Here is a 21,905-nt window from a genome sequence, read left to right as displayed (position 1 = left end):
GTGATTTTAACTCAGTTGCCTCCAAGTGCCATTATACCCATGACACTGCCCACAGGGCCAGAAGACAGGTTTCTTGAAGGTAGCCTGGCAAGTCTCCTACCAGCTATCATACTAGCTGCTGAAGGCCGAAGAGCAGGCCTCTTTTACCTTTGCTCCCAAAATTCCCTATGGTCAGTCACAAGCTTTGGGAGCCCAAACTATTGCCCTGGGCCACGCGAAATCGCTGTAGTCCTCCCTGCCCATACAAGTCCTCCTAACTCCCAAATTTCCTGCTGCACAGGCCCTCCTCAGCCTACCCCCCCCTCCCAAGTCCTTGCACCCCCTTGCCACTCCGGGCCCCTTGCTCCTCACTAGCTCCGGCCCAGCGGCCACCACAGAAAAGACACATCCCGGGATCGAGAGAGCAGCAGAAGGGAGGGAGACGGAACAACGACGGCCCGGTACAGTCGCCCCGCCAGCACGGGGCACCCGCCGGCGGCAAGCGCCGAGAGCTCTTCCGCCCGCTTCCAAAATGGCGGCAGGCGCACGCCCCCTGATTGCGCGCCGCCAGGGTGGGGCGGAGGAGCGGAAGAGACCGCCCCAGGGCAGCGGGGCGCATGCGCGCCGCCCGGCGGCCGGGCCGGGCGCAAGATGTCGGCGCAGGGGGATTGCGAGTTCCTGGTGAAGCGGGCCCGCGAGCTGGTGCCGGGGGACCTGTGGGCGGCCAAGGCCTGGCTCATCACGGCGCGAAGCCTCTACCCCGCCGACTTCAACATACAGGTAAACGCTACGGCTGCCCCACCGGCGCAGTATAAAGGCGCGGCGTGCAGCTCCCCCACACGGCCTTGCGGCGGGCGCTCCCTGACCGACCGGCGCTTCGGCCAATGGGGGCGGAGGGGAGGGGCGGCCGGTTGCCGTGGTGATGGGGACCCGGCAGCGCCTGCGACGACGCCGTTTCGTCCGTTACTCACCGTGGCGGCTGCGGCCGGGCCCTGCCAGGGCGCGCGGAGAAGGGCGGCTCCCCTGGCAGGGGCCAGGCCCAGCGCCCTGACAGGCGTCTGGGCCTAGCACCCAGCTAGAGGCCTGGCCCGGCATCCCCAGAGGGCTCCGACCCGCAGCCATGACAGGGGCCGGACTCAGCACCCGTATTTTGCAGCTGAACACTCTTTTGCAGACTCTCTTCGTCGCGTTTCACTCCCCCCGGAGTGCACAGGGCGGCTGGTGGGAAACGCCCAGCCTCTCACTGTGGTGTCCTGTGGTTAAAAATAAAGTGGCGAGCTTGTAACTCCTCGTGTTTCACTGCAATAAAATCCACTCCTATGAATGCTTTGTGAAAGAGGTGAAAGTGTTGGGTTTTTAATAACTGGGGGGAAGGTCCCTTTCTGCTTCTTGTGTTTGCACATGATGAAACATTCGGGTTTGCTGTTGCAAAAAAAAATTAGCCACTTCTAATAGAGATTTAAAGTACCTCTCTTGCCTATGGCTTTTGTAACAGCTTGGGTTTTTGCATTGCATTTGACTGGAAACAAAGCCTGGTCAAAGAATCTTTGAATTCTCACTGATTTTTTATTTGTGTAAAAATAAAGGTAGCATGTTAATATTAGAGTACTTACATTATCATACAGAAATTTATGCCTAATTTAATGTGTGATTAGATAGTCTAAACTCAGCTCCTAATTTCTACAGCAAATGTTGCAATCCTTTCATTTTCTGTTATTCAGACTGCTGTGGCAAACTGGGGACAGTTTTTTAGAGTGGAAGGACTAATCTGATTCATAAATGTATTCAAGAAAGCTAACGTTCTGTTCTTCCATCTTGCAGTATGAGATGTACACTATCGAGAGGAATGCTGAAAGGACAGCATCTGCAGGCAGGCTGCTTTATGACATGTAAGTAATCAGAGCTGGAACTCTACAATTATGCCAGGTGCTTGTTTCCATAAATGTCAGAGTTTCCAAAAATATAATGTGAGTGTTCTTGGAAATCCGTGTGGATAAATTATCATAGAATCATAGAATGCTTTGGATTGGAAGGGACCTTTGCAGGTCATCTAGTCCAACCCCCCCAAAATTAAGCAGAAAAAGTCTTATTAATTAAAAATAAACAGTAAAAAGGAAGGTTTTATTTTCCATTTGCCCACGCACATTCTTTCATAGGAAGGTTTTGTTTTGGAAACAGATTTTGGTATCACTGTGCACTCATTGCCTCCAACTTTATTACAGGTTTGTGAATTTTCCAGACCAACCTGCTGTATGGAGGGAGATTAGCGTTATTACATCGGCATTAAGGAATGACTCGCAGGACAAGCAGACACAATTTTTAAGAGGTAAGGATTCTATTCAGTGAATAGGGAGAGTCCTGAAGGAATCTAAAGATAAGCCCTTGGGTTACCTATCTAGTGTGGCAAGTAACTGTCAGTCTTTTTAACTTTGCTTGTGGGCTGCAGATTTTTTTTCTCAGTTCAGCCTGACAGACTTCATTCAGTGTGTTAGGCTTAGGAAACACAAAGGGACATGAGAAGCTGATTCCCATTGCTTTGTCTCTGATACGGGTAGACTAAGTCTGCCAGAACAACAAGCGCTTAGAAAAGAGATTGCATAGGGAATAAGTGGAATGGGACTTATGAATCATTGTCCCACTGCTTGCAGAGAACAATGAATGATCATAAAAATGGTGTGAATTTGTACATATGACATGAGGGTTATGAAAATGAACAGTGACCAGAAGGGCTTGGCGTTCACTGCTGGCAACCACAGGTAGTTTTGAAAGCAGGATTTACACCTGAGAAATTGTAATCTGCTGTTTGAATATGTGCTTCAGAAGCTGTAAGGATAAGCAATGTGTAACTCTGCATACAGGCTATTCCAGTTAAGGAAACATTTGCTTTTTCATGGGATGTGTTTATTTTTCAGAGAGAATACATGAAACTTACAGGGAGAATATGTTGGTTTCTTTGTAGTGTTTCGTTGGAAGTTTAAATTGAAAAAACTACCTTTTAATAATGAAAGTATAAATTGTGGAAGTGGAGTGTAAGTAAAAAAATAAATTAACGTTATTGAAAAAGCATCTTAAAATGTCAAATATTTAAGTATTAGAATTTTCAGTATTCCACTCATTAGCAGTCTTACTTGTTAATTCAAGTTCTGTGCACCTGAATAAACACAGATAAATATTCATGCGGTCTTCTCTGAAAGAAACAGCCATTTTTTTCCAGTCATAGATACTAAAAGCTGAAAAAAGTGTAAGGAAATCTCTTTCAGTCTGCATGGCAAGGTTATGTTGACTAGTCTTTTACCCTTTGTCAGTCATCTTACAATTCAGACATAGCAAGTGAAACATTTTAATTTTTTTTTTAAGGATTATTTGAAACCCTTCCTGGTCGGGTCCAGTGTGAAATGTTACTGAAGGCCACAGAGCAGTGTTTTAACACATTAGAAAGGGCAGAAATGCTACTACTACTTCTGCGACGTTTCCCAGAGACTGTGGTGCAACACGGGGTAAGAGAAGAGAAGCTCATAGTAACTATTCAGCATAGTGGCGTTCTGTTTCTTGAGATTGTGCTGAAATGTATTTTCTTTTGCCTAGTGAGAGGGTGATTTTTTAAATTCATGTTTAATTGTGGCTAATAGTTCAGATTGCTGTATCTTGAGCTTACCGTCGGGAAAGAATTGGTCAGAAAACAAATGGAAGCAAATAAAACAATTTTTTGCTTTGTAAATGCAAAGAATATTCCATGCTTTTTGAAAAAGCAGAATAGTACAAAAAAGAGTGTAGAGGAGTGTTACAGTCTAAGAAAGAACATTGATTCAGCTTTTTGTCAGTAAACTCTCTTTGAGGGCAGAGTGCTTTGAGGTTATGACTAGACTCTAACAAGCAGCGTGTTTGCTTCGACTTACAAAACTCCGGCTGGAGCTCTGTAAATGATGACCTACTTTATTTAAGGACAGTTTAAAAATAGTTTTAAAACCTGTTAGTTCTGAGACTGACTTACAGTAACGTGTTCTAGCTTGTACTAGCATCAGACAGAGTGCACAGTCAGTTACAACAGCTCAGGTGACAAGCTGCAACTTTAAGGCCTGGTCCTTCCATCGCTTTCATCTGTCTGTGCACGTCTTTACTGATATAGTCACATGCACAATTTTTCTCTTGGTCTTGTTTTGCTAGCTTCTGGTATCGCTTTTCACCTGTTATTAAGTAGGGATAGTTTAACTATGTATTTAGAGACTAGCACATGCAACTGCCATATAGTGAATCGCTACTCATGCATGCACTGAGTTATTGTTCAACTCCATTGAATTGCATTTCAAAAAGTTTCTAAAATCACTGGTCCAGTGTTTGATTTTCACCTGTGCTTACACAGGTAGGCCTTGGAGAAACATTATTAGACGCTGAAAGTATTGAAGACCAAGAATCCCCAGTGAATTGTTTTAGAAAACTATTTGGTAAGAAAATATTAATGTTCTTGTTTTATTATACAACTTTTTAGTATGGCAAGATTCTGAGTTCAGTAAACTACTTTCAAGATACTAAGATTAGAAAACCACTTTAGTCAGAAGAGGCTCAGGCCACATTAGGCCAGGCTGACCATAAATTGGTATTACAGTCATTCATGTGAGGTTCTTTGTGATCCTTTGTAGTGTATGGTCAGCCAGAGATGGAAGCTTACATTGCTGATTGAGAAACCTTACTTAGGACAAATGGAACAAAAACCCCCACAAACCTAAAGGATTTTTTGGTTTGTTTTCTATTTTAGTTTGTGATGTTCTTCCTTTAATAATTAACAACCCTGATGTTCGACTTCCTGCCAGCTTGCTATATAAATATCTGAATAAAGCAGCGGAATTTTATATTAACTATGTAACTAGATCTACACAGACAGAAAGCCAGTATCAAGGTAAGAATATTTTTACAAAATTAACCTTTCTTAGAATGTATTTTAGCATTACTGAAGTGACGACCATAAATGAAGAATGCATTACTTTTATGTAATGTATCCCGTAGACAAGGATAGTCATATTTGATGTTTCTTAGTTCTTTGATACCAAAATACCTCATGGTGCTTCAACAATTTAGTCGTGATGCTTATGGTACTTCAACATATGTACTGAGAGGTAGGACAAAATGTCCAAGATCTCCTTATCCAGCCTATTAGCTCTCTTGTATGAGGAGGCAGAAATGCGTACTGCTCCCTGTTAGCCTTCTCAGTAAAGAATCGTTACCCTGAAAGCTCCGATGTACATTTTTACGTGTCTCCTTCTTGAAAATAAATCAGTTGGTTTGATTTCTTTATGAAGATAAAATTGTGCTGGTTTTCCTAGGTTCACAAGATTCCTCTGATATTATGTCTCCAAGCAAGCGTAGCTCTCAGAAATATGTAATAGATGGTCTCACAGAGAAATCATCCCAGATTACAGATCCTTGGGAGAGGCTATTTAAAATATTGTCTGTGGTGGGAATGAGGTGTGAATGGCAAATGGATAAGGGAAGAAGGTGAGAAATGTGTATTTTTCTGGGTATTTCTTCTCAAGGAGAATTTGGCTTTTTAATTCTTAAGGAGGTGGGTTGAAGAAGGATTTTAACATGAGGACATTTTGTGTAAATTCAGTGCAGCTTTTCTTTCAAGAATGTACAGTGTAAAGCAAAAACAGGGATCCAGGGAGCACTTTTCAAATTAGTCTCTAAACTAAATCTTTGTTGATGCAAGTCGTGCATAAGAATTATAGTACTATGGGGTATCCTTCCCTAGGTGCCTCGGCAAAGAGAAACATGGTAAATGTTAGTGAAGTTTCACTGGCATGCGTTCCCAGCCTCCACTAACTTGCAGCTGGGGGATTTCCTCAGCCAAAATATTTAAGTTTTTCATATTCACTATGCATTCTTTCCTTTAGTTTTGGACTCTGTAACAACATCCTGAATTCTTTTTATCTCTGTTCCTCAGAAGTTTTGGCGATATTTTGCATCGAATGAAAGACCTCTGCAGATACATTAGTAACTTCGATAGTGATGCACACGCTAAATATAAGAATCAAGTAGTGTATTCCACAATGTTGGTCTTCTTTAAAAATGCATTCCAGTATGTCAGCAACATCCAGCCATCGCTCTTTCAAGGTTAGTTTCTAATGTTTCAACTTTTGTAAAGAGTTCTTTGTGATTTCATTGCTAATGTCTGAAAGATCTTTTCTCATTAGTCTTTTGAAACTATCATCTTACAGAGTGACATGGGTCTTTTTTAAAATTCTCCCAAGCCATTAGTCTTACCAGCAGAAGTAGTTCATGACAAGTGCTGTAGTGGATCAGACCAAAGGTCAGTCTAACTTAGCAAATTAATCCTAATTTGTAATTAATTTGTAAACTGAGCATTTAAAGTATGAATGTTACCTATGCTTTTTCCTACCTACTCAAATCTGCATTTGGGGGATATCAGATTTCTTGGAACACCTTGGATTGCTTCTTCAGGGATTGACTGGACTTTTCAGGGATGGCCCAGAAGCTGAGGGAAGTTCTTTAACCTCCAGTTTGTTTAGAACTTACTGAAATAGCATCACAAAGAGGAATTTTCAACTCTTAATAGTGTGCATTTTCTGCTTCTTCACTCACTGCTAGGGAATTCCTTGCAACAATAACAATTGTCACCATAGGTAATTAGTACTTATTAACACTACAATTACTGATTCATGATAAAATTACAATTTTAATTCTGTGTGTTGTGTTCATAAGTTTCATCACAGTTTCCTGCGGGGAGCAAATGATCATTTGAGTAATGAAACACTCAATACAAATGATGACTTTTAAACAACTTTACAGGAAGTTGGGTAGTCAGTTGAACAATGTCAGTAGATAGCTAAGCTCAGAAGACAAATGACATGGAAACTTGTATGCAAAGAACATGTAGTCACTTTAAAAATACAGGAAATAATCAAGTTGAGTTTTTTGTTCTATCCAGAGGAAAGAAGTGGGGCAGTGAGATACTTTAGCTGTGCATATAGTTTTAGCTGCTTGATTCTGAGTTGAGGAAGAAAGGAAGTAAAGTACTGGTGAAAAAGTTCCTTTCTAAGTTGTACAACTGAGTATGTTAAAGCTCATGTTTCCAGACTGAACCACCAAAAAAAGAATGTATACTGAGACAGCAGAGCGCAGTCCCTTTGGTGCAGCATTTCTGGTACCCTCTGTCATTTCCTGACATCAGGAAAATATTTCTGAGACATTTTTTACTAATTTCTGCTTTAGCATTAAAGTCTAGTGGTATTCAGTGCCTTTCATATCCTTTCTATCATTAGGGTTTTTCCTCCTCTTTGGAGGGCTCACTGTAGAAATGTAGAATCCTATGTATTTTGAAGCGTAGGGGTGGGGAAAAAAGTTGTCTCTTCCTTAATCCAGTAGCTCTGAGCTTTGATCTGTGACTTTCTTCTTATGTGCATGGACTTGCAAGAAACCTCTTGAGAGAAAACTTTTCAATGCATTTCTCTTACATAATTCATATCTGCCTTACTGGAGACTTGAGAAATGAATGAGGCAATTCACACCTCTCATAACTTTCAGGCTGCCTGCAGGCTTGGCAGGAGTTGCTATTTGCGCTGATGCTTTTAGGGGTTTATTTATAACACTCTGTGCTAGAAATCAATTAGAAACTCTAAGCTTAGGTTCTAGAGCTCGGTTAGACAGAAAAACACAATGTTGCTCTTTGTATGGCTGTGTAACTTTCAGTAATGTAAGAAGGTCTGCAGCCCAAGTCAAGGGTGCGGTTAGGTTTTGTTTTGTTTTAGGACTGGAGGTTTTGGAATAAAGGCTACAGTGCACTTGCCTGCTACTGAGAAGAGAACATTTCTTTGGAAAGCAAAGCACTTAACTGGTATTCATTCAAATCAGTATGAGTAAAAGAAAAACCCACTCCTTTCTTCTCAGGTGTTAGAAGTAGGCAGCTCTTGAGATTCTAGTGATAAAACTCTTCCAGCATCCCAGTTGTACTTTCATATCTGTTTCTCATGGATGCTGTTTTCTACATTATGACTTGGCTCTGTTTTCAGTTCACACAGACTAGATTCCAGCACAGTGGAATACATGATGGTACAGAAGAGGTGATTTCAATGTGTTGTAGCTTTTGTGTAGGGGACATTTCAATGGTGGTATTTAGTTTGAACCTAGTCAAAGGAGATAACATTATTTGTTAAGCATGCCAGGTTGGTGGTTTCTTAGAACATTAACTTCTGTTGTAGTGGACTCCCTACATATCACTTTTGAGTAGATGGGAAAAGCTTAATATGGGTTGTTTTATGTCAAGAGATGAAATGGATTGTCTTTATACTAAGCTCTCAAATTAGTTCTTTGCAATTATGAATGAGGTCTTAGCCTCCTGTCTTTCTGCAAATAGAAACAGAAGAAATGCACATACTGAAAATACTTGTCCGTACTACTGTCTTATCTGCTGATTTTGAAAAGGGAAAACAGATTAGTGGATTTCCCCTTTCCTTTATATTTCTCTTTGTCTGAGCTTTGCACATCTATATACAACTTGATTGTGCAAAAGGAGAAAATGTTTTTGTAAGGAAAGCTTTCTCACTAGTGGCCATGTACCAATGTTGTTTGAGATTAAGAAGTGTTGTTCCTATTTTATATCTAATGAAACTTAAGCACTGAGGTCTGAAATAACAGGTCCCAGATCCCACTGGATGTTCTGTGACACCAGTGGAAGTAGAAATTATGTCTTCTGTGCTTCAAAATGAGGCTTCTCTAGAGGCTTTGGGGAGTGATGATGGGCTCTGGCAGTCAATTAAAGGTTTAATCCTGTACACTGAAATCAGTGGGGGCAAAGCTGACACTGAGTGACCCTTCTAGGGAAATCTTGCAATAAAATACACTCACTTCTTTGAGGCATCAGTGCCTGTCAGCATATTGCTTTGGTTTCTCATGAGAATGTTTTGAGAATATTGCTGTGCTTCGCCATGTTTGTGGCTGTTAACTTCAGAGCCATTTGTTTTGTTCACCTGTTGAATAGTTGACTTACATAAAAGCAAATAATGCTTGATGAGAGAACACCTGCTGTCTGAGTATATCTTGTGACTGCTCCATAAGAAAAGGATTCAAAGATACTCTGAAGCTCTCAAGCAAACTCTTGTGACGTCTGGTAAATGCATTCTAACCTTTACCGTAAAGCTGCTTTGAGAAAACCATAGCTTTACCAGCATAGTTTAAGCTTAGGCAACTTAAGTAAATTAATTTCAGATTGTTTTCTCTAGCATTATAATCATTACTTGTGAAGGAAACAAAACCAGCTTGATGTAGACATGAGACCTTTCAGATCAGTCTAGAGCAATCCTGAATTAATTTATCTTTACATCCAGGTCCAAATGCTCCAAACCAAGCCCCACTGGTTCTTCTCGAGGATGTGACCAACATCTATGGTGATACAGATATTGATCGTAACAAACACATACACAAAAAGAGGAAACTTGCCGAAGGAAGAGAAAAAACAATGGTAACTTTTCTAGACTTTTTCATTTGTAACAAGAATGGCATTGGTACTGGAATTTAGACAATAGTGGTTTTGACACAGATGTAATAGACATATTTTTAGAACTACCTTGGAATAGCTGTTTATGATCACAATTTGCAAACAGATTTTTTTTGGGCTAAAGCCAGCAAGAACAAAACGATTTTTGCAGCAGTTGCTGTAGACACATACATGCTGATGTGAATACTTTAACTTGAAGGAGTTCAGCAGAGGCTGCAGAAGCTGTTAAAAATGGTAGCTATAGCAGTCAGATGCTCTACAGCTAAACCTCCAAATTAATTGACTTTTCATGATTGGAACTGTGAATACTGATCACACTATACCACTGAGTTTCTTGGTAGCAAAACAGATTGTTCTAATATTAAAACAAGCTAAGTGAAAAGTCACTTAAAGGCACTTAAACTAGGATCTTGGCATCTCTAGTACAGAATTGTTTTCTTGTGTTCAACTGAACTTCTGTGACTTTAGAGTCCTTTGAAATCAGTATAAATTAAGAAATTAATCTTCTTGTTTTATACTGACTCTTAAGCAGAGCTCAGATGATGAGGATCCTTCTGGGAAGGCGCGAAGTCGCCATATTGCAGTAAACAAGGCAGACCTTGCAAACTCTATTGAAGTATTAGAGAGCTTTAAACTGGCAAGAGAGAGCTGGGAGCTGCTCTATTCTCTGGAATCACTTGACAAAGGTAAGGCTAACTGCAGGCAGAGTTGCATTTAGGCGTCGTTGCTGTGCATAGAAGTCATTTTACTATTGTGAAAATAGAATTCCTGTCATTGTGAATCCTTAAAATTTAATTTACTTTGGGTCCTGAGTATTTTTGATCTCAGTTTCAATAAGCAGCTTTATCAGTTGTTGCATTTCTGAATATTTTGTTCCTGGATTTCGTTTAATTCTTCATGCATCTTTGCTTATTCACCCCCACTTCTCTTGGAAGCAGCTTTTACTGAAGGAGCAGTTGGTTAGTAGTAGTGCTGATAATAGTTGGTGAGGATGTGCTGCTAATGGCTGCTTTAGTTCATGCTTAAGAAGATGTGTCTTTACTGTGTCTCTCCCTTTCTGATAATATCTGGTATGATAATCTTGAAAACAAATTTATTTTCTAAAAAGCAGGCAAATAGTACCACCTAGCTGCTTTTAGATTTGTTGGACACTGTGAAGAGAAGTATAACCAAAATATGATTGTATAGGAAGAGAGTATCCTGTATTTGAAAGATTTCACACTCTTACTGTTTTGTTTTTTAATTTTTAAATTCAGCTTTTTTGTTCCTAGATTTTTAACCCAAAGCTGTGAAATGTTTCATTTTCTCTTTTACTTTTTCTTCTCTGACCACTTATGCAGAGTTCACCAGAATTTGTTTGTCATGGAAGACAGACACCTGGCTTTGGTTAAGAATCTTTCTTACAGACATGATCATCTACCAGGTAAAAAAATAAAGTAAAAATTAGTGAAAATGACACCATTATGTTGCTCTTCCTTCCAGTGAATAGCTGTTCTGGTTAGCCAGTTTGACTACTTTAAGCGTCTGCCGATTTTATTCTTTAAAGCATGACCCTTTTGGGGATGGAATCATACCATTCTTACCACAGGCTAGGTACCCTGCTTAGGATATTCCTGTCCCAATAGCTTTTTGTTGAGTCCAGCTAGTTTTGGCATATGGGAAAGACATCTGCGTTGGCATTTTGACCAGTAGATATATATAGTGTTACAGAAGAAAAGCGCATTTTATTCACCTGCCAGTGCATTCTATTGGAACACAATCAGAGAGAAGAATTTTCAAACAGCAGAAGATTTTAACATCTCAGTTAAAATTTATCATTCTCAGAAATTAGGCTGACTGCACTCATTCCAAATACCATCTATAGAACAAAGTTTGTTCTTTTATATTTTTCCTTTGGGGGTCTTTTATTTTTGCCCATACTTGTACCGGAACAAGAGCTATTTCAAACTTTATTAGTCTAAATAAAGTAATGATTAACTCTGAAGAGCATGATTATTTGTTTCAGTTATAAATGCGATTTTGTAAACAGGCTTTTTAAAGCAGAATTCTGTTTGTCTTCTCACTGCCTTGCAAGTGATCAATCCACACTCCTGTACACAGCACATCACTGGAGAGCGTTCTGCTAGATTAAAATTTTGAAGCCTTGTTACTTGGACAAGCTCTGTTTTGAAAGCTTTCTGTAAGGGAATTTTTATTTCTGTCTTTCTACCCATTGTATACAGAAGACCCTAACACTGTCTTTTTATATCTTTTTTTAAAGGGGCAGTACAAAAAAGCTATTAGCAGCCTACATCACTTGGCAGCTCTTCAGGGCTCTCATTCTCCACAGCAAATTACAGGGCAAGGATCACTAGAAAATCAGAGAGCACTAATCCAATTAGCAACGTGCCACTTTGCCCTTGGAGAATATCGGGTACGTACAGCATTCCACACACTGGTCCTTCATCATCTGGCCCTGTGGTTCCCGTTTGTCTTCTTCCTTTGAATTTTCCCATTAGCCTGCTTTCAACAGGGCATCAAACGTAAGCCAGGATCTACTGAAAAATCCATGCTTCACAGAGAGAAGAATTGCACTTCCTGGCACATTAACTGACTGTCCATTAGCGTCTCTCTTATATAGTCTATTTGGTAGTTATATTTGGGGGGATTAGTTATGATTTTCCATAGCTACAAGTGTTTGAGTTGTCTGTAAATGTAACCTTAAATTTGAATTCCTTAACTGTACTGAAACTGTTTTAAATATTAAGGGAAAATTCTTAGGTATAAGCTTCACGTGGCAGGGGAAAGAAAAGGTTTATAGAAAAGAAACTTCTGTGATCATCTTAGAAAAGAATTCTTTATCAACTGACAGTATAAGAGATTCCAGAACAATATTGTGTGGCCTGACCTCTGAACTTGCTTTACCTTTGCAATACATATTTTGTTTTTAATATTACAGGAGTGCATGGTGGTCTGAGGTCAGTCAGTGTCAGCACTAGTAATAAAGGCTGGGTCTCTTAGGATCTAACATCATCCCAGTAGTACTGGAGAAGTCTTTTTGTCCCTTCCAGTCTACTACTTTTTAATTGGAAATGTGGTAATAGATCCCCACAGACCTCTTATTGTCTCTAGGAAACAGCATTAAACATTCATTGTATTTCCGTCATGCTGTCAGATTGCCATTTTCCTTTCTATTTTTACCATGGACAGAACAAGCTTTTAAAAACTATTCTAAGAATTCATTTGAAAACTTAATCCTTCAAAATAAAATAGTTTTTGATTGCAGTTGTATTGATCTTACACTCTTGAAATTAAGAATGCCAGTACATATTTTTTCACAATTAAAATTACTTATGTAGGCTCTCAGAAATACTTTAATGACAGCTACGTCTTTTTGCTCAGCTGAACTAAGTTACACATTAAGTCCGCTCAAGTTCTAGAAGAGAATTTTGTGATTTTTTTTTTTTTTGCGGTGTCTGAAATTTTTAATCATTATTAACATATCTGAATTTTAAGAACTTTAATTTAGACTTAGCATTATCATGTCTCTCTTCTTTTTATAGCAAACATGCGAAAAAGTGCTTGACCTCATGTGCTGTATTTTACTTCCAGTACAAGAAGGAGGTAAAGTACAAGAGGAGCAACCTAAAGTAAAGTCTAAATTCAGGAAAGGTATGGAGTTGCTACTACCCTAAACTCAGTGTCAGCTCAATTTTAGTTCATGCATTTCGGTTGAGTGTATAATTCTTCTCTTTTTGTATTATGAAAAGGGAGGAAGTTCTTTATCCCCTCTTGTTTTTGTGAGTGGTTTTCCTGCTGGTACCTATTAAAAGTATATTCGTCACAAAGTCCTACCACAGGAAAAGAGAATGAAGAAAAAATTTTAAAATGTGTAACTTCACGTTTTGAATCATTTGTAATTTACCTTCAAAGTTTTCCTCCCTACCTGAGATTTGGCAACTGTAGATTTTTTTGCTCCATTCTAATTTCTTTCAAACTTAGATAATCATGAGACCCCTAAAGAAGTGTATGATAAACTGTTCTATTGCAGGGTCTGATTTGAAGCTTTGGCCATGTACCAGTAGAGCTATCATGCCTTACTGCCTTCATCTATTGTTAGCTTGTTTCAAGGTAAGCTATAGTCACAGCTTCAGATTCTCTCATGTCTCTAAGGCCTAGTTTATATATCTGGGGTCCTGAAACTGCATGGCCTTACCCCAGTGGTGTGACTAGGTGTGAAGGGCTGTGCCTCAAGTGCTTCTCACCTTTGTGGTGGTCTGTGGGTGGTCTTTGGTCTGTGGGTGGGTTTGTGGGTGGTCTTTTTTTGGGGGGGAGGGAGTGTTGATGGAGGAGGGTTTGTTCTCTCTTTTTTCTCTTCTATTCGTTTTAGTTTTGGGCATAGGAGATAGAACTAATCTCAAAATATTTTTGTCTGTATTCAGACTTTCCTTATAGGTCAGCGGAGAGAATTTGGTATTTTGGCTGGAAATTTCCAACCTATTTTAAATGTATATATTAGGGCAGAATGAAGTATGCTCCTAAAGAGCTTTTGTATTTGCACAGATGTAGGTGAGATGAATCCCATGTATTTATAAAAGCAACATGTGTTTCCAGATTGTCTCAATGTCATTTTTTTCCCTGAAGCTCAGAGCTTTCACAGACAGCAGAGATGATATGGCGCTGGGCCACGTAGTTGTTCTGCTTCAGCATGAGTGGCCAAGGGGTGAGAACTTGTTCCTGAAAGCCATCAACAAAATCTGCCAACAAGGAAACTTCCAGTATGAGAATTTTTTCAACTATGTCACAAGTATCCTTTCTCTAACCAAGAATGTCTTTCACATCCAAAACTATGTGCTGGGGTGTTGAAAAAGCTGTTAGATAGTTTCAGCAGCAGTTCTCTCCATGAATCATATTCTGTATTTATTTCCATACCATGCAAGCCTCTTGTAATAGGTGGCAGTGCACAATGGACTATAAATATGCCTCCTGTCAACTGTTGTGGCACTTGAGAGTACCCTTAAGTGCATTGGAATTGCACTTACATTCAGAAAAACAGCAGCAGCTTAGGCTGCTCGTGCAAGTGACGGCAGTCTTTTCAGTAAGATATATAAACCATTATACTACAAGGTTGTTAACAAAAACGATAAAGCAGTACCTGTGCTTCAAAGAGTTGAATGAATTTGGCTATTGTTTATGTAATGCTTTCTGTGGGTACGATTTTTGGGTTGAGTAAGATAATGAGCTATGTCAAAGTTCATGTGAAGCATGTCTGATTTCTCTATTCAGATATCTGACATACACTTTGATCGGCATACACACACGTGGATAGTTTAGTGTTTAACCTAAACAGACATCCAGCCATGGCCTCCAGGAAGCAAGGGGTCTAACTCCTATCTGAGACAACTAAAAAAGCTCTGGTGTTAAAGGAAGGAAAAAAAATAAAGAAAAGCTAAATAAGGGACCAAAATAGAAAACTAAAAAGGGTGGTATGTGCCACCGTGGTGGCATTTCCTTCAGTCCCAGCCTCAGTATGTACTGCTTTGATAACCTGCAGTGCAGGAAAAGGAAGTAACAACAACCAGGGAATTTGTTTGGAGAGATGAGCTTTCTTTACCTCTGCCTGACTGTACATATGAAGAAATGAACAAAGAAAAGAAATTGACTGATGTGTGTATTTTGCACTTTAAAAAGCCATTTCTGATGAATTTCTGGAGGATTAGGAATACATGCTGTGATCTTCTTTATCACTTTTAAGAATCAGATACTTCAATAGGTGTTCATTTTGACTGTCCTTTCAGCAATGTGGCTTCAGCTGTGAGGGATAAGAAGGAATGTTCTCTATCATTTTTTCCCTAGTCAAATCTTTAACGTTTCCTTCAGATATTGATATGTTGGAGGAATTTGCTTATTTAAGAACACAGGAAGGTGGGAAAATTCATCTGGAACTGCTGCCAAATCAAGCAATGTTGATCAAGTAAGGGTAAAAAAGCATTTACTGTTTTCTTTGTGGAAAAAAAAAAGGGAGTATGTTCTGATTGTCTTTGCTTTCATGTAATCTTCTGGATAGTAAGTTTGTCATGTCTTTGAGTTTAAATATAAGGAGTTGGCTAAGGAGTTCAAACAAGGCCACGAGTTTCTTTTTCTGACTCTCCTCCTGATCTGTGAATTCTTTTTGGGGGTTTTTCAACTTTAAACTCCTACTTTTACAGAACTTTATTTTTAAGCATGGTATTTGCTTTCGAATGATTCATATTAAAGTGATTACAGTATTGTTCCTTCAACCAGACACTTGCACTTTGCAGGAATTCTTTAAATAATTAGGCATGCCTGTAATGTGTTGTTATTCATTTTGCTGAACAGTAATGCTGAACAGAAAGCACTATTTGTTGTAAACCAAGTTATGAAAGACCACTGAATGATGAAAATCTTAGGTATAAAACATAAATTAAATTACACTCCAGGTAAACTCTAATAACCTTTCTGTCAGACCTAGCAGGTCATCTCTTGCTATGTTCTGAACAAGCTTATTCTGCTTAGCTTATTATGAGATGCTGAAGGAAATTAATAATTTGGATTAACTTCGTAGGTGTTCTGAGTCAAGACTGAACAAGTATCTCCTGCAGGGTTTTAGTGGCAGAATGTTTTGGAATATCCTGGTTGTTTATTAGAACTTGTGGTATTTTGCTTTATAAAAGGGGGCCTACTAAACTTTGTTGAAATTCCAGTTTGGGTTAGTGTATTCTGGCTATTCACTAACTAGAAATGGGCTAAAGTTTTCAAAAAATGGGAGCCTAACATTGGACAACTGGATCCAAATTTGGGCTAGTAAATAGATTTTCCAGAGTTCTAGGTAACCAACACAAAAATGAGATACTAGGTGTAATTAAAGAAAAGAAAAAGAAATACAAATGCTTAATTATGTGACAGAGAATTTTCTCTTTTAAGCTCTAGATTTCCAAACTCTTACCCTTGCTATATCTCACTGCTTGTAACCAGCTGTATGAAAACAAGAAACAGGGTATGCTGCACTACGTATGATGTTAACTAATAAGCTTTGTCAGCAAGAGAGCTTAGCACTGAAGACTATGCCTGGTAACTTCTTAGCTGCTATCTCAAGTTAGTTGCAATAGTTCAGCACTATTTCTCTGCGTCACAGCTTTTATTTTGATTGGTGTGGTAGCTGTTACTGTTCTGACCTTACCAGTCAGGAATTAGGTAGCGAGCAGTGTTTCTAGCAAGACAGAAATCTCTCTTTGACCTCCTTTTGACCAGTGTTATGTTTCCTGAATGATGGAAATGCTGGTAGAAGAGAGGTCCGTTTCTTTGTGCTTATTGAGACAAAATGGTCAAATATGCCATCCAGCTGGAAAAGCTGTGTATAGTGTCTTTTATGTGGCTGAGATGTGTAGGGCAGGAACCACTTCATCAGAGAGCTGATGGAAGGGAGAGTTCAGGGTGTAGTCCACTAATCGGAGATGATGTCTACTTCCCTGGTACCCCAGATATTTTTTTAGCTGGACTGGCTGTGAGGCTCAGGGATGTTGTCACCCAACAGTGTTGACCTCAGCAGCACTGGTTAGCTCACGGCCTCCCCCAGCTGGGGTTTTACAAAGTGCACCTGCACAGCCCTGTTTCCTGGGGCAATGGTTGGTAGGCTCAAAATCTGCAGACTGGCTTTCATCTTTCAAAACTGTCACCAGTTCTGGTTGTATGAGCTGCTGCACCATCCTCACAATAATTAGCAGAGGCAGCTCAGATACTGTTCAGTCATGCACAGGAAGACTCTGAGTTTGCCACAGCAGCCCAAAGACAAAGCAGTTGCTCCTTTGCCTGATCTTTCCTCAGCATAAATGTACATAGCAATCCTGCATCTTAATTGATGGGAAATGCATTACAGATATTATATGTTTTTTATACGGACAGCTTTTTGTTTCATGACTTACAGGACATTTTCTCCCCAGGTGAATTCCACATTCTTCTTCTAGTACTTTTCCTCAGTACCTTATACTTTGTAGGAAATTGTATTCATTTTTCTGAACCCAGGAAAGCAAACTGCAATCTGGTTTTCAAAAGCTGAAGTCAGATCTTGGTAGCCTGCAGACTTATAATCGGGTCGGGCAAAATACACATACAGCTTGTAAGCTTTCCCTTTGCTTGTATCCATTGTGGGAATATGAAGGTCCATGGTTTTGGTTTTAACTGGTGATATAGCCAGCTCATTCTGTTTGCAATGTCAACAAGACTTCTACGATGAGGCTCTGAATTCAACCACTAAGTGCTTTTGAACTCCATTCTAGACAAGCCAAGTTTCATAGTTTTACTGATTATACAAGTCAGTAGTGGCAGTGTTAGCTAGTGAGGTTAAAGAGGAAAATAACAATATGCAAGAAACAACTGATTAATATCGTGCTCCTCTTTTTAACAAATCTTACTCTAATTAGTCTAATCTTAGCCTACCAAACCGTGTAAACTTGATGTGAAAGCTGTTGAGTGTTCTGCCTCTACTCACATTCCCATCACATCTCCCCTTGGGGACAGAGGAGGAAAAGCTCTGTTGGTTTGAAGTGAAACAAAGTATCTTGAGAGTGTAATTTTTATTCTGATTGTGCACTTGGGTATGTTTAGTGCTGACTGCAGATCTTGCAAACAGTAATGGAAACAGTTGCGCAAAATCCCTTTTGCAAACATCTGTCACTCTGGGACCAATAACATCTTGCTGTTCCTTTGTCTTTTCTGTTCCCTGTGTCCATTTTTGCAAGTACTGGACTCATTCATGCCAAGAACTCTTGAAAAATATCTTATTTGATTGAATAATTCTTGTGAATATTTTATTTCAGGTTATTGTAGCTGTATTGTTGAGTGTTTCTGCACTACTAAAATGTCCCGTCTTTATTTGACTTTTATAAGCATAGCTGGAGCCATAAGCATAAGCCATCCCTATTCATTAACAGATACTAATCAAAATGCCCACCTGTGAGATCTGAAGGTAGGCACCTAACTCGATATTGTAGGTATGTAAGTGCGAGTCTTGCTTCTCTGCTCCCTTGTTAGCATCTATGAGGGTGAATGATGCACTAAGTACTCAGTTCCCTAGTAAGATTTAGGTGACATTTTGAGAGACTTAGGTTAAGAAACTAGACCTGTTCTCTGTATACCAAATTTCTCATTTCTCCTTAGGTGGGGCATTGGATTTGCTCTAGGCTAGATGTGTGAACAAAACTGTGTGATTATCTTGTGTTATAGATAGCACACAGAGATAAGGACTTAACTTCACAGAGACAACAAACTGTCTTTCAGCTCAGACACCTTTTGGTGGCTAGTTCATGTGGCCCTGGTCATAAATGGGAGGTTGCTCTGAGTGGGCATTTGTGCTCTGACATTGTGCCGTCCTCTAACAGCCATTTTTGTATGCAGTTTGAATTTGAAAAGGTGAAAAAGGACATCTGTGGGCTAATGAAAAGATACTTAGGCACCCTGTAACAAACACTGTCGTGTACTCAACTTGGCCAATAACCACTGTGCATGCACTTGGCTTGGGCTCAGCAGCAAATCCCTTAACTCCAAGTTGTGAACTCCCAGTTCACTGACACGCTCTTGCCGGCTCTGCAGGGAAGCTGTGGTATCTGCAGTGCTCCTCTGATGAAATCTTTTCTGATTGACACGCTTCCTGGGAAGAGCTATGACAGTTCATTGTAGTGCAACTGTGAATTGTTTTTGCACCTACCACTTGTCCTTTCTCCCGGTGTAACTGTCCAAAAATATGCATATATATTTAGACCACAGTTGCAGAACAGCCTTGCAATGAAATCTGGGGATATCTGCATGTTTGATGCTGCTAGGGTCCTGCGCCCCTTCAGCTGCTTGGTGGTCATATTGCTATGTGGTCTCACCCTAGTTCTTTGTTGCTCCTTTTGCTGGAGAGTTGTTTTGCACCAGAGGGGGAGTTGGTGTGTGGGTGTTTGAATGCTGCTATTTGCTGTTTTTTAAAGGACTTCTAGCCCTCCCATGGGGTTACTGCAGCAGGAATTCATACCTGTGCTACAGCCCAGCATACAGACTGCTGACAGGTACCAAGTGGAAAAACCCCGCTCATAGTGTGCTGTGTTTTGTCAACATGTTTTACTGCCCATGGTTTTCAGCAATTTGTTACTCAATATTTATCTTTTTTTTCCTCCATTTGTGCCTACATTGCCTGGCAAACCATGTTGTTCTATTATAACATTTATTTTTCTTTTTCCCATAAGTTGCCAGTATCCGTGTCCTTTCAATTTAATAATCACTGTTGAATTTAAACAAAAATGTAGAAATCCCCCCAAATGATACTGATGTTCATATTAGCAAAAGTATAACCCTTTATTTTGAAGATACTGGTTACTGGATCCGTTTGTAGCTACTTTTCTTCCTTTAAGTTTTCTTCATTCTGTTTTCTAGCTGTTACATGACATGCATCTTCAAAAGCGGTGCTGGCTTGCTCAATAGCTGTAGGTTGCATATCCTTCTTTAGCTTGTAACTGACCATAGCACTCGGCTGCCAGCAATGTTTAAGACAGTAAAGATGGAAAACAGGGCTTATCCCATAACCTCTGAATATGCTGGAGTATTTTCAGTGCAGTTTTGCTTCACTCAGCCTAGCTCATCAATGAATTGACCAGTAGTCTCCAGGCTAGTCTCTGCTTTGCCTTTTCCACGTGTTACAGAGGTCTCTGTAATGTGTTTTGGCAGAGAAGTCTCTTCTTAAATGCTGGACTTGCTGATTTAAGTGAAGGTGGAGTGGTATTGTTGGCAAGGGTAATTCCCAGACTTTTCCCTTTCTTGTTTCCAGAATCTCTGGATTGGCATAGGTGCCCTCACCCTTTATTTTTTATTTCCTTTCTGTCTTGCAGTGTGCTTGCTGGGTTCGGTCCAGCTCTTCCCTTCTTACCCATGACTCAGGACTTGTCTCAACATCAGCATTTCTTGGGCATGCTTTTCTCTCTAATTTAATTTATGTTGCTCCTTTAGTAGTGCTAGGGCTCTCACTTCAGGGCATATCTTTTGCTTCCCTTCCCAAGTAGAGCTTGCAGGTAGATGTTACAAAGTCTTGATCTTACTTAACCAGTTCTGGACCAGTGCAAGTAAAGTATAGTGCTTTGGCGCTGCAGAACATTGTTTTAAGGACAAGATTTAGGTATCGAGTGCTACAGGCCAGCGTGAAGACAAAGAACTGTTCATATGAACAGCCTTTAACAGGGGAATATCCCAAGAGTTTCCCCAGCCAGCATCGCTTTAGCTTGCTCAGTAGATGGACCTTCATTCTGTTTGAAAAGAAGTCCTGAACTTCTGCTCAGAATAAATGTAATCCCTGCCTGGTGTCTAGTATCTCCACAAGAGCTGGCTTCTACTGATGCAGACTCACAGCCTGGCTTGATTTGGGCTTTGTGTTGGCCTGTGAAGTGTTCACTGCACCTTTCATTAGTCAAAGAGTTGTCAGTGCCCACAGGATTATATAGCCCCTTCCTGCACTTTCCTACTGGTACAAGATGCCATCTGCTCTTTATGGTGGCAGCCACCTGTCCCCTTCCTCCAGAAAAAGCAGGTTCATCTTTTCACTCTTCTTTCAACCCCAGCCATTTATAGAAGTGATTACAAGGAGGAAGTGGCCTAGGCAGCAAAGGTAGAGAGAAAAAAAAATTCCTTTCCCCAAGAAAGGAAAACTCTGTATATGCTGGGTTAAGAGAATAGATTTTCCTGTTAGCTAGAACAGCAACATTTTTTCCCCCAACAGTCATGATCAAAGCAGTGAGAGCACAGACTTTTATGGAACTTCTAACTGTTGAAAGACTTGTAAGCTACTAAACACATGATTTTTTAAAATTGCATAGCACAGGCTATTTGGCTCTCCTTATATAAACTTGGGTATGGACAGTAGATATATAGTAAGTGACATGCAGCACCTTTTAAATTACTGTAGTGTACCAAATAACCGTTACTTGATTTTTTCTGTCTCTCTCTCCTTCATGTCTTAAGGCATCATACAGTTACACGGGGTATAACTAAAGGAGTGAAAGAAGATTTCCGCCTGGCCATGGAGCGCCAGGTCTCACGCTGTGGGGAAAACCTCATGGTGGTCTTGCATAGGTTCTGCATTAATGAGAAAATACTGCTGCTTCAGACTCTTGCTTGAATGGACTGGATCATGATGCAGCGTCTCTTACAAAGAGAGGGGAAAGCTCTTAATTGTATGAACAGCAGCGTGGCAGTGGAAAATCACTTGGCCAGAGAGTCAAAGAAGTTACCAATCAGTTACAGGTTCTGCAATACACAAATACTACTCAGTGTTTGTTCACCGCCTAGTTTTATGTGGGTAGATCAAACTTTATAAATAAAACTTTCTTTAAGAAGTCTTCTGTAATGTCCTATTTGTTTTGGTTTTTTTTCCATAGCATTATCCTAAGGTGTG

The 21,905-nt window shown here is 40.0% G+C and overlaps 1 protein-coding gene across 5 annotated transcripts; it reads left to right on the top strand.

The window, feature by feature from the left end:
• The first annotated feature begins 581 nt into the window (after positions 1 to 581).
• INTS10 (integrator complex subunit 10) lies at positions 582 to 21,849 on the top strand. 5 transcript variants are annotated; one of them, XM_072863303.1, is made up of 18 exons: positions 582 to 759; positions 1,801 to 1,868; positions 2,202 to 2,305; positions 3,337 to 3,476; positions 4,340 to 4,421; positions 4,733 to 4,873; positions 5,298 to 5,469; positions 5,918 to 6,087; positions 9,318 to 9,451; positions 10,020 to 10,173; positions 10,828 to 10,910; positions 11,748 to 11,900; positions 13,030 to 13,138; positions 13,518 to 13,597; positions 14,111 to 14,273; positions 15,347 to 15,440; positions 19,456 to 19,533; positions 21,473 to 21,849. In XM_072863303.1, exons 1-18 carry the CDS (start codon positions 631 to 633, stop codon positions 21,627 to 21,629), a joined length of 2,211 nt encoding a protein of 736 aa, XP_072719404.1. In that variant the 5' UTR covers positions 582 to 630; the 3' UTR covers positions 21,630 to 21,849. The 5 variants fall into 5 exon arrangements, with proteins under 5 accessions (XP_072719404.1, XP_072719403.1, XP_072719406.1 ...); XM_072863302.1 differs by having other exon boundaries at positions 10,017 to 10,173; XM_072863305.1 differs by lacking the exon at positions 19,456 to 19,533.
• The last annotated feature ends 56 nt before the right edge of the window (positions 21,850 to 21,905 follow it).

Source organism: Ciconia boyciana, chromosome 5 (assembly GCF_034638445.1).
Source record: "Ciconia boyciana chromosome 5, ASM3463844v1, whole genome shotgun sequence".
Taxonomy (NCBI): domain Eukaryota; kingdom Metazoa; phylum Chordata; class Aves; order Ciconiiformes; family Ciconiidae; genus Ciconia; species Ciconia boyciana.
Note: the sequence above shows the minus strand (reverse complement) of the source record. Positions and strands in the feature narration are given on the sequence as shown.

Excerpts from the sequence above, each read along its gene's own strand:
- INTS10 (XM_072863302.1), top strand. The coding sequence starts at position 631 with ATGTCGGCGCAGGGGGATTGCGAGTTCCTGGTGAAGCGGGCCCGCGAG. Across the intron at positions 4,422-4,732 it reads TTGTTTTAGAAAACTATTTG|TTTGTGATGTTCTTCCTTTA; the intron begins GTAAGAAAATAT and ends TTTCTATTTTAG. Across the intron at positions 9,452-10,016 it reads AAGGAAGAGAAAAAACAATG|CAGAGCTCAGATGATGAGGA; the intron begins GTAACTTTTCTA and ends CTGACTCTTAAG.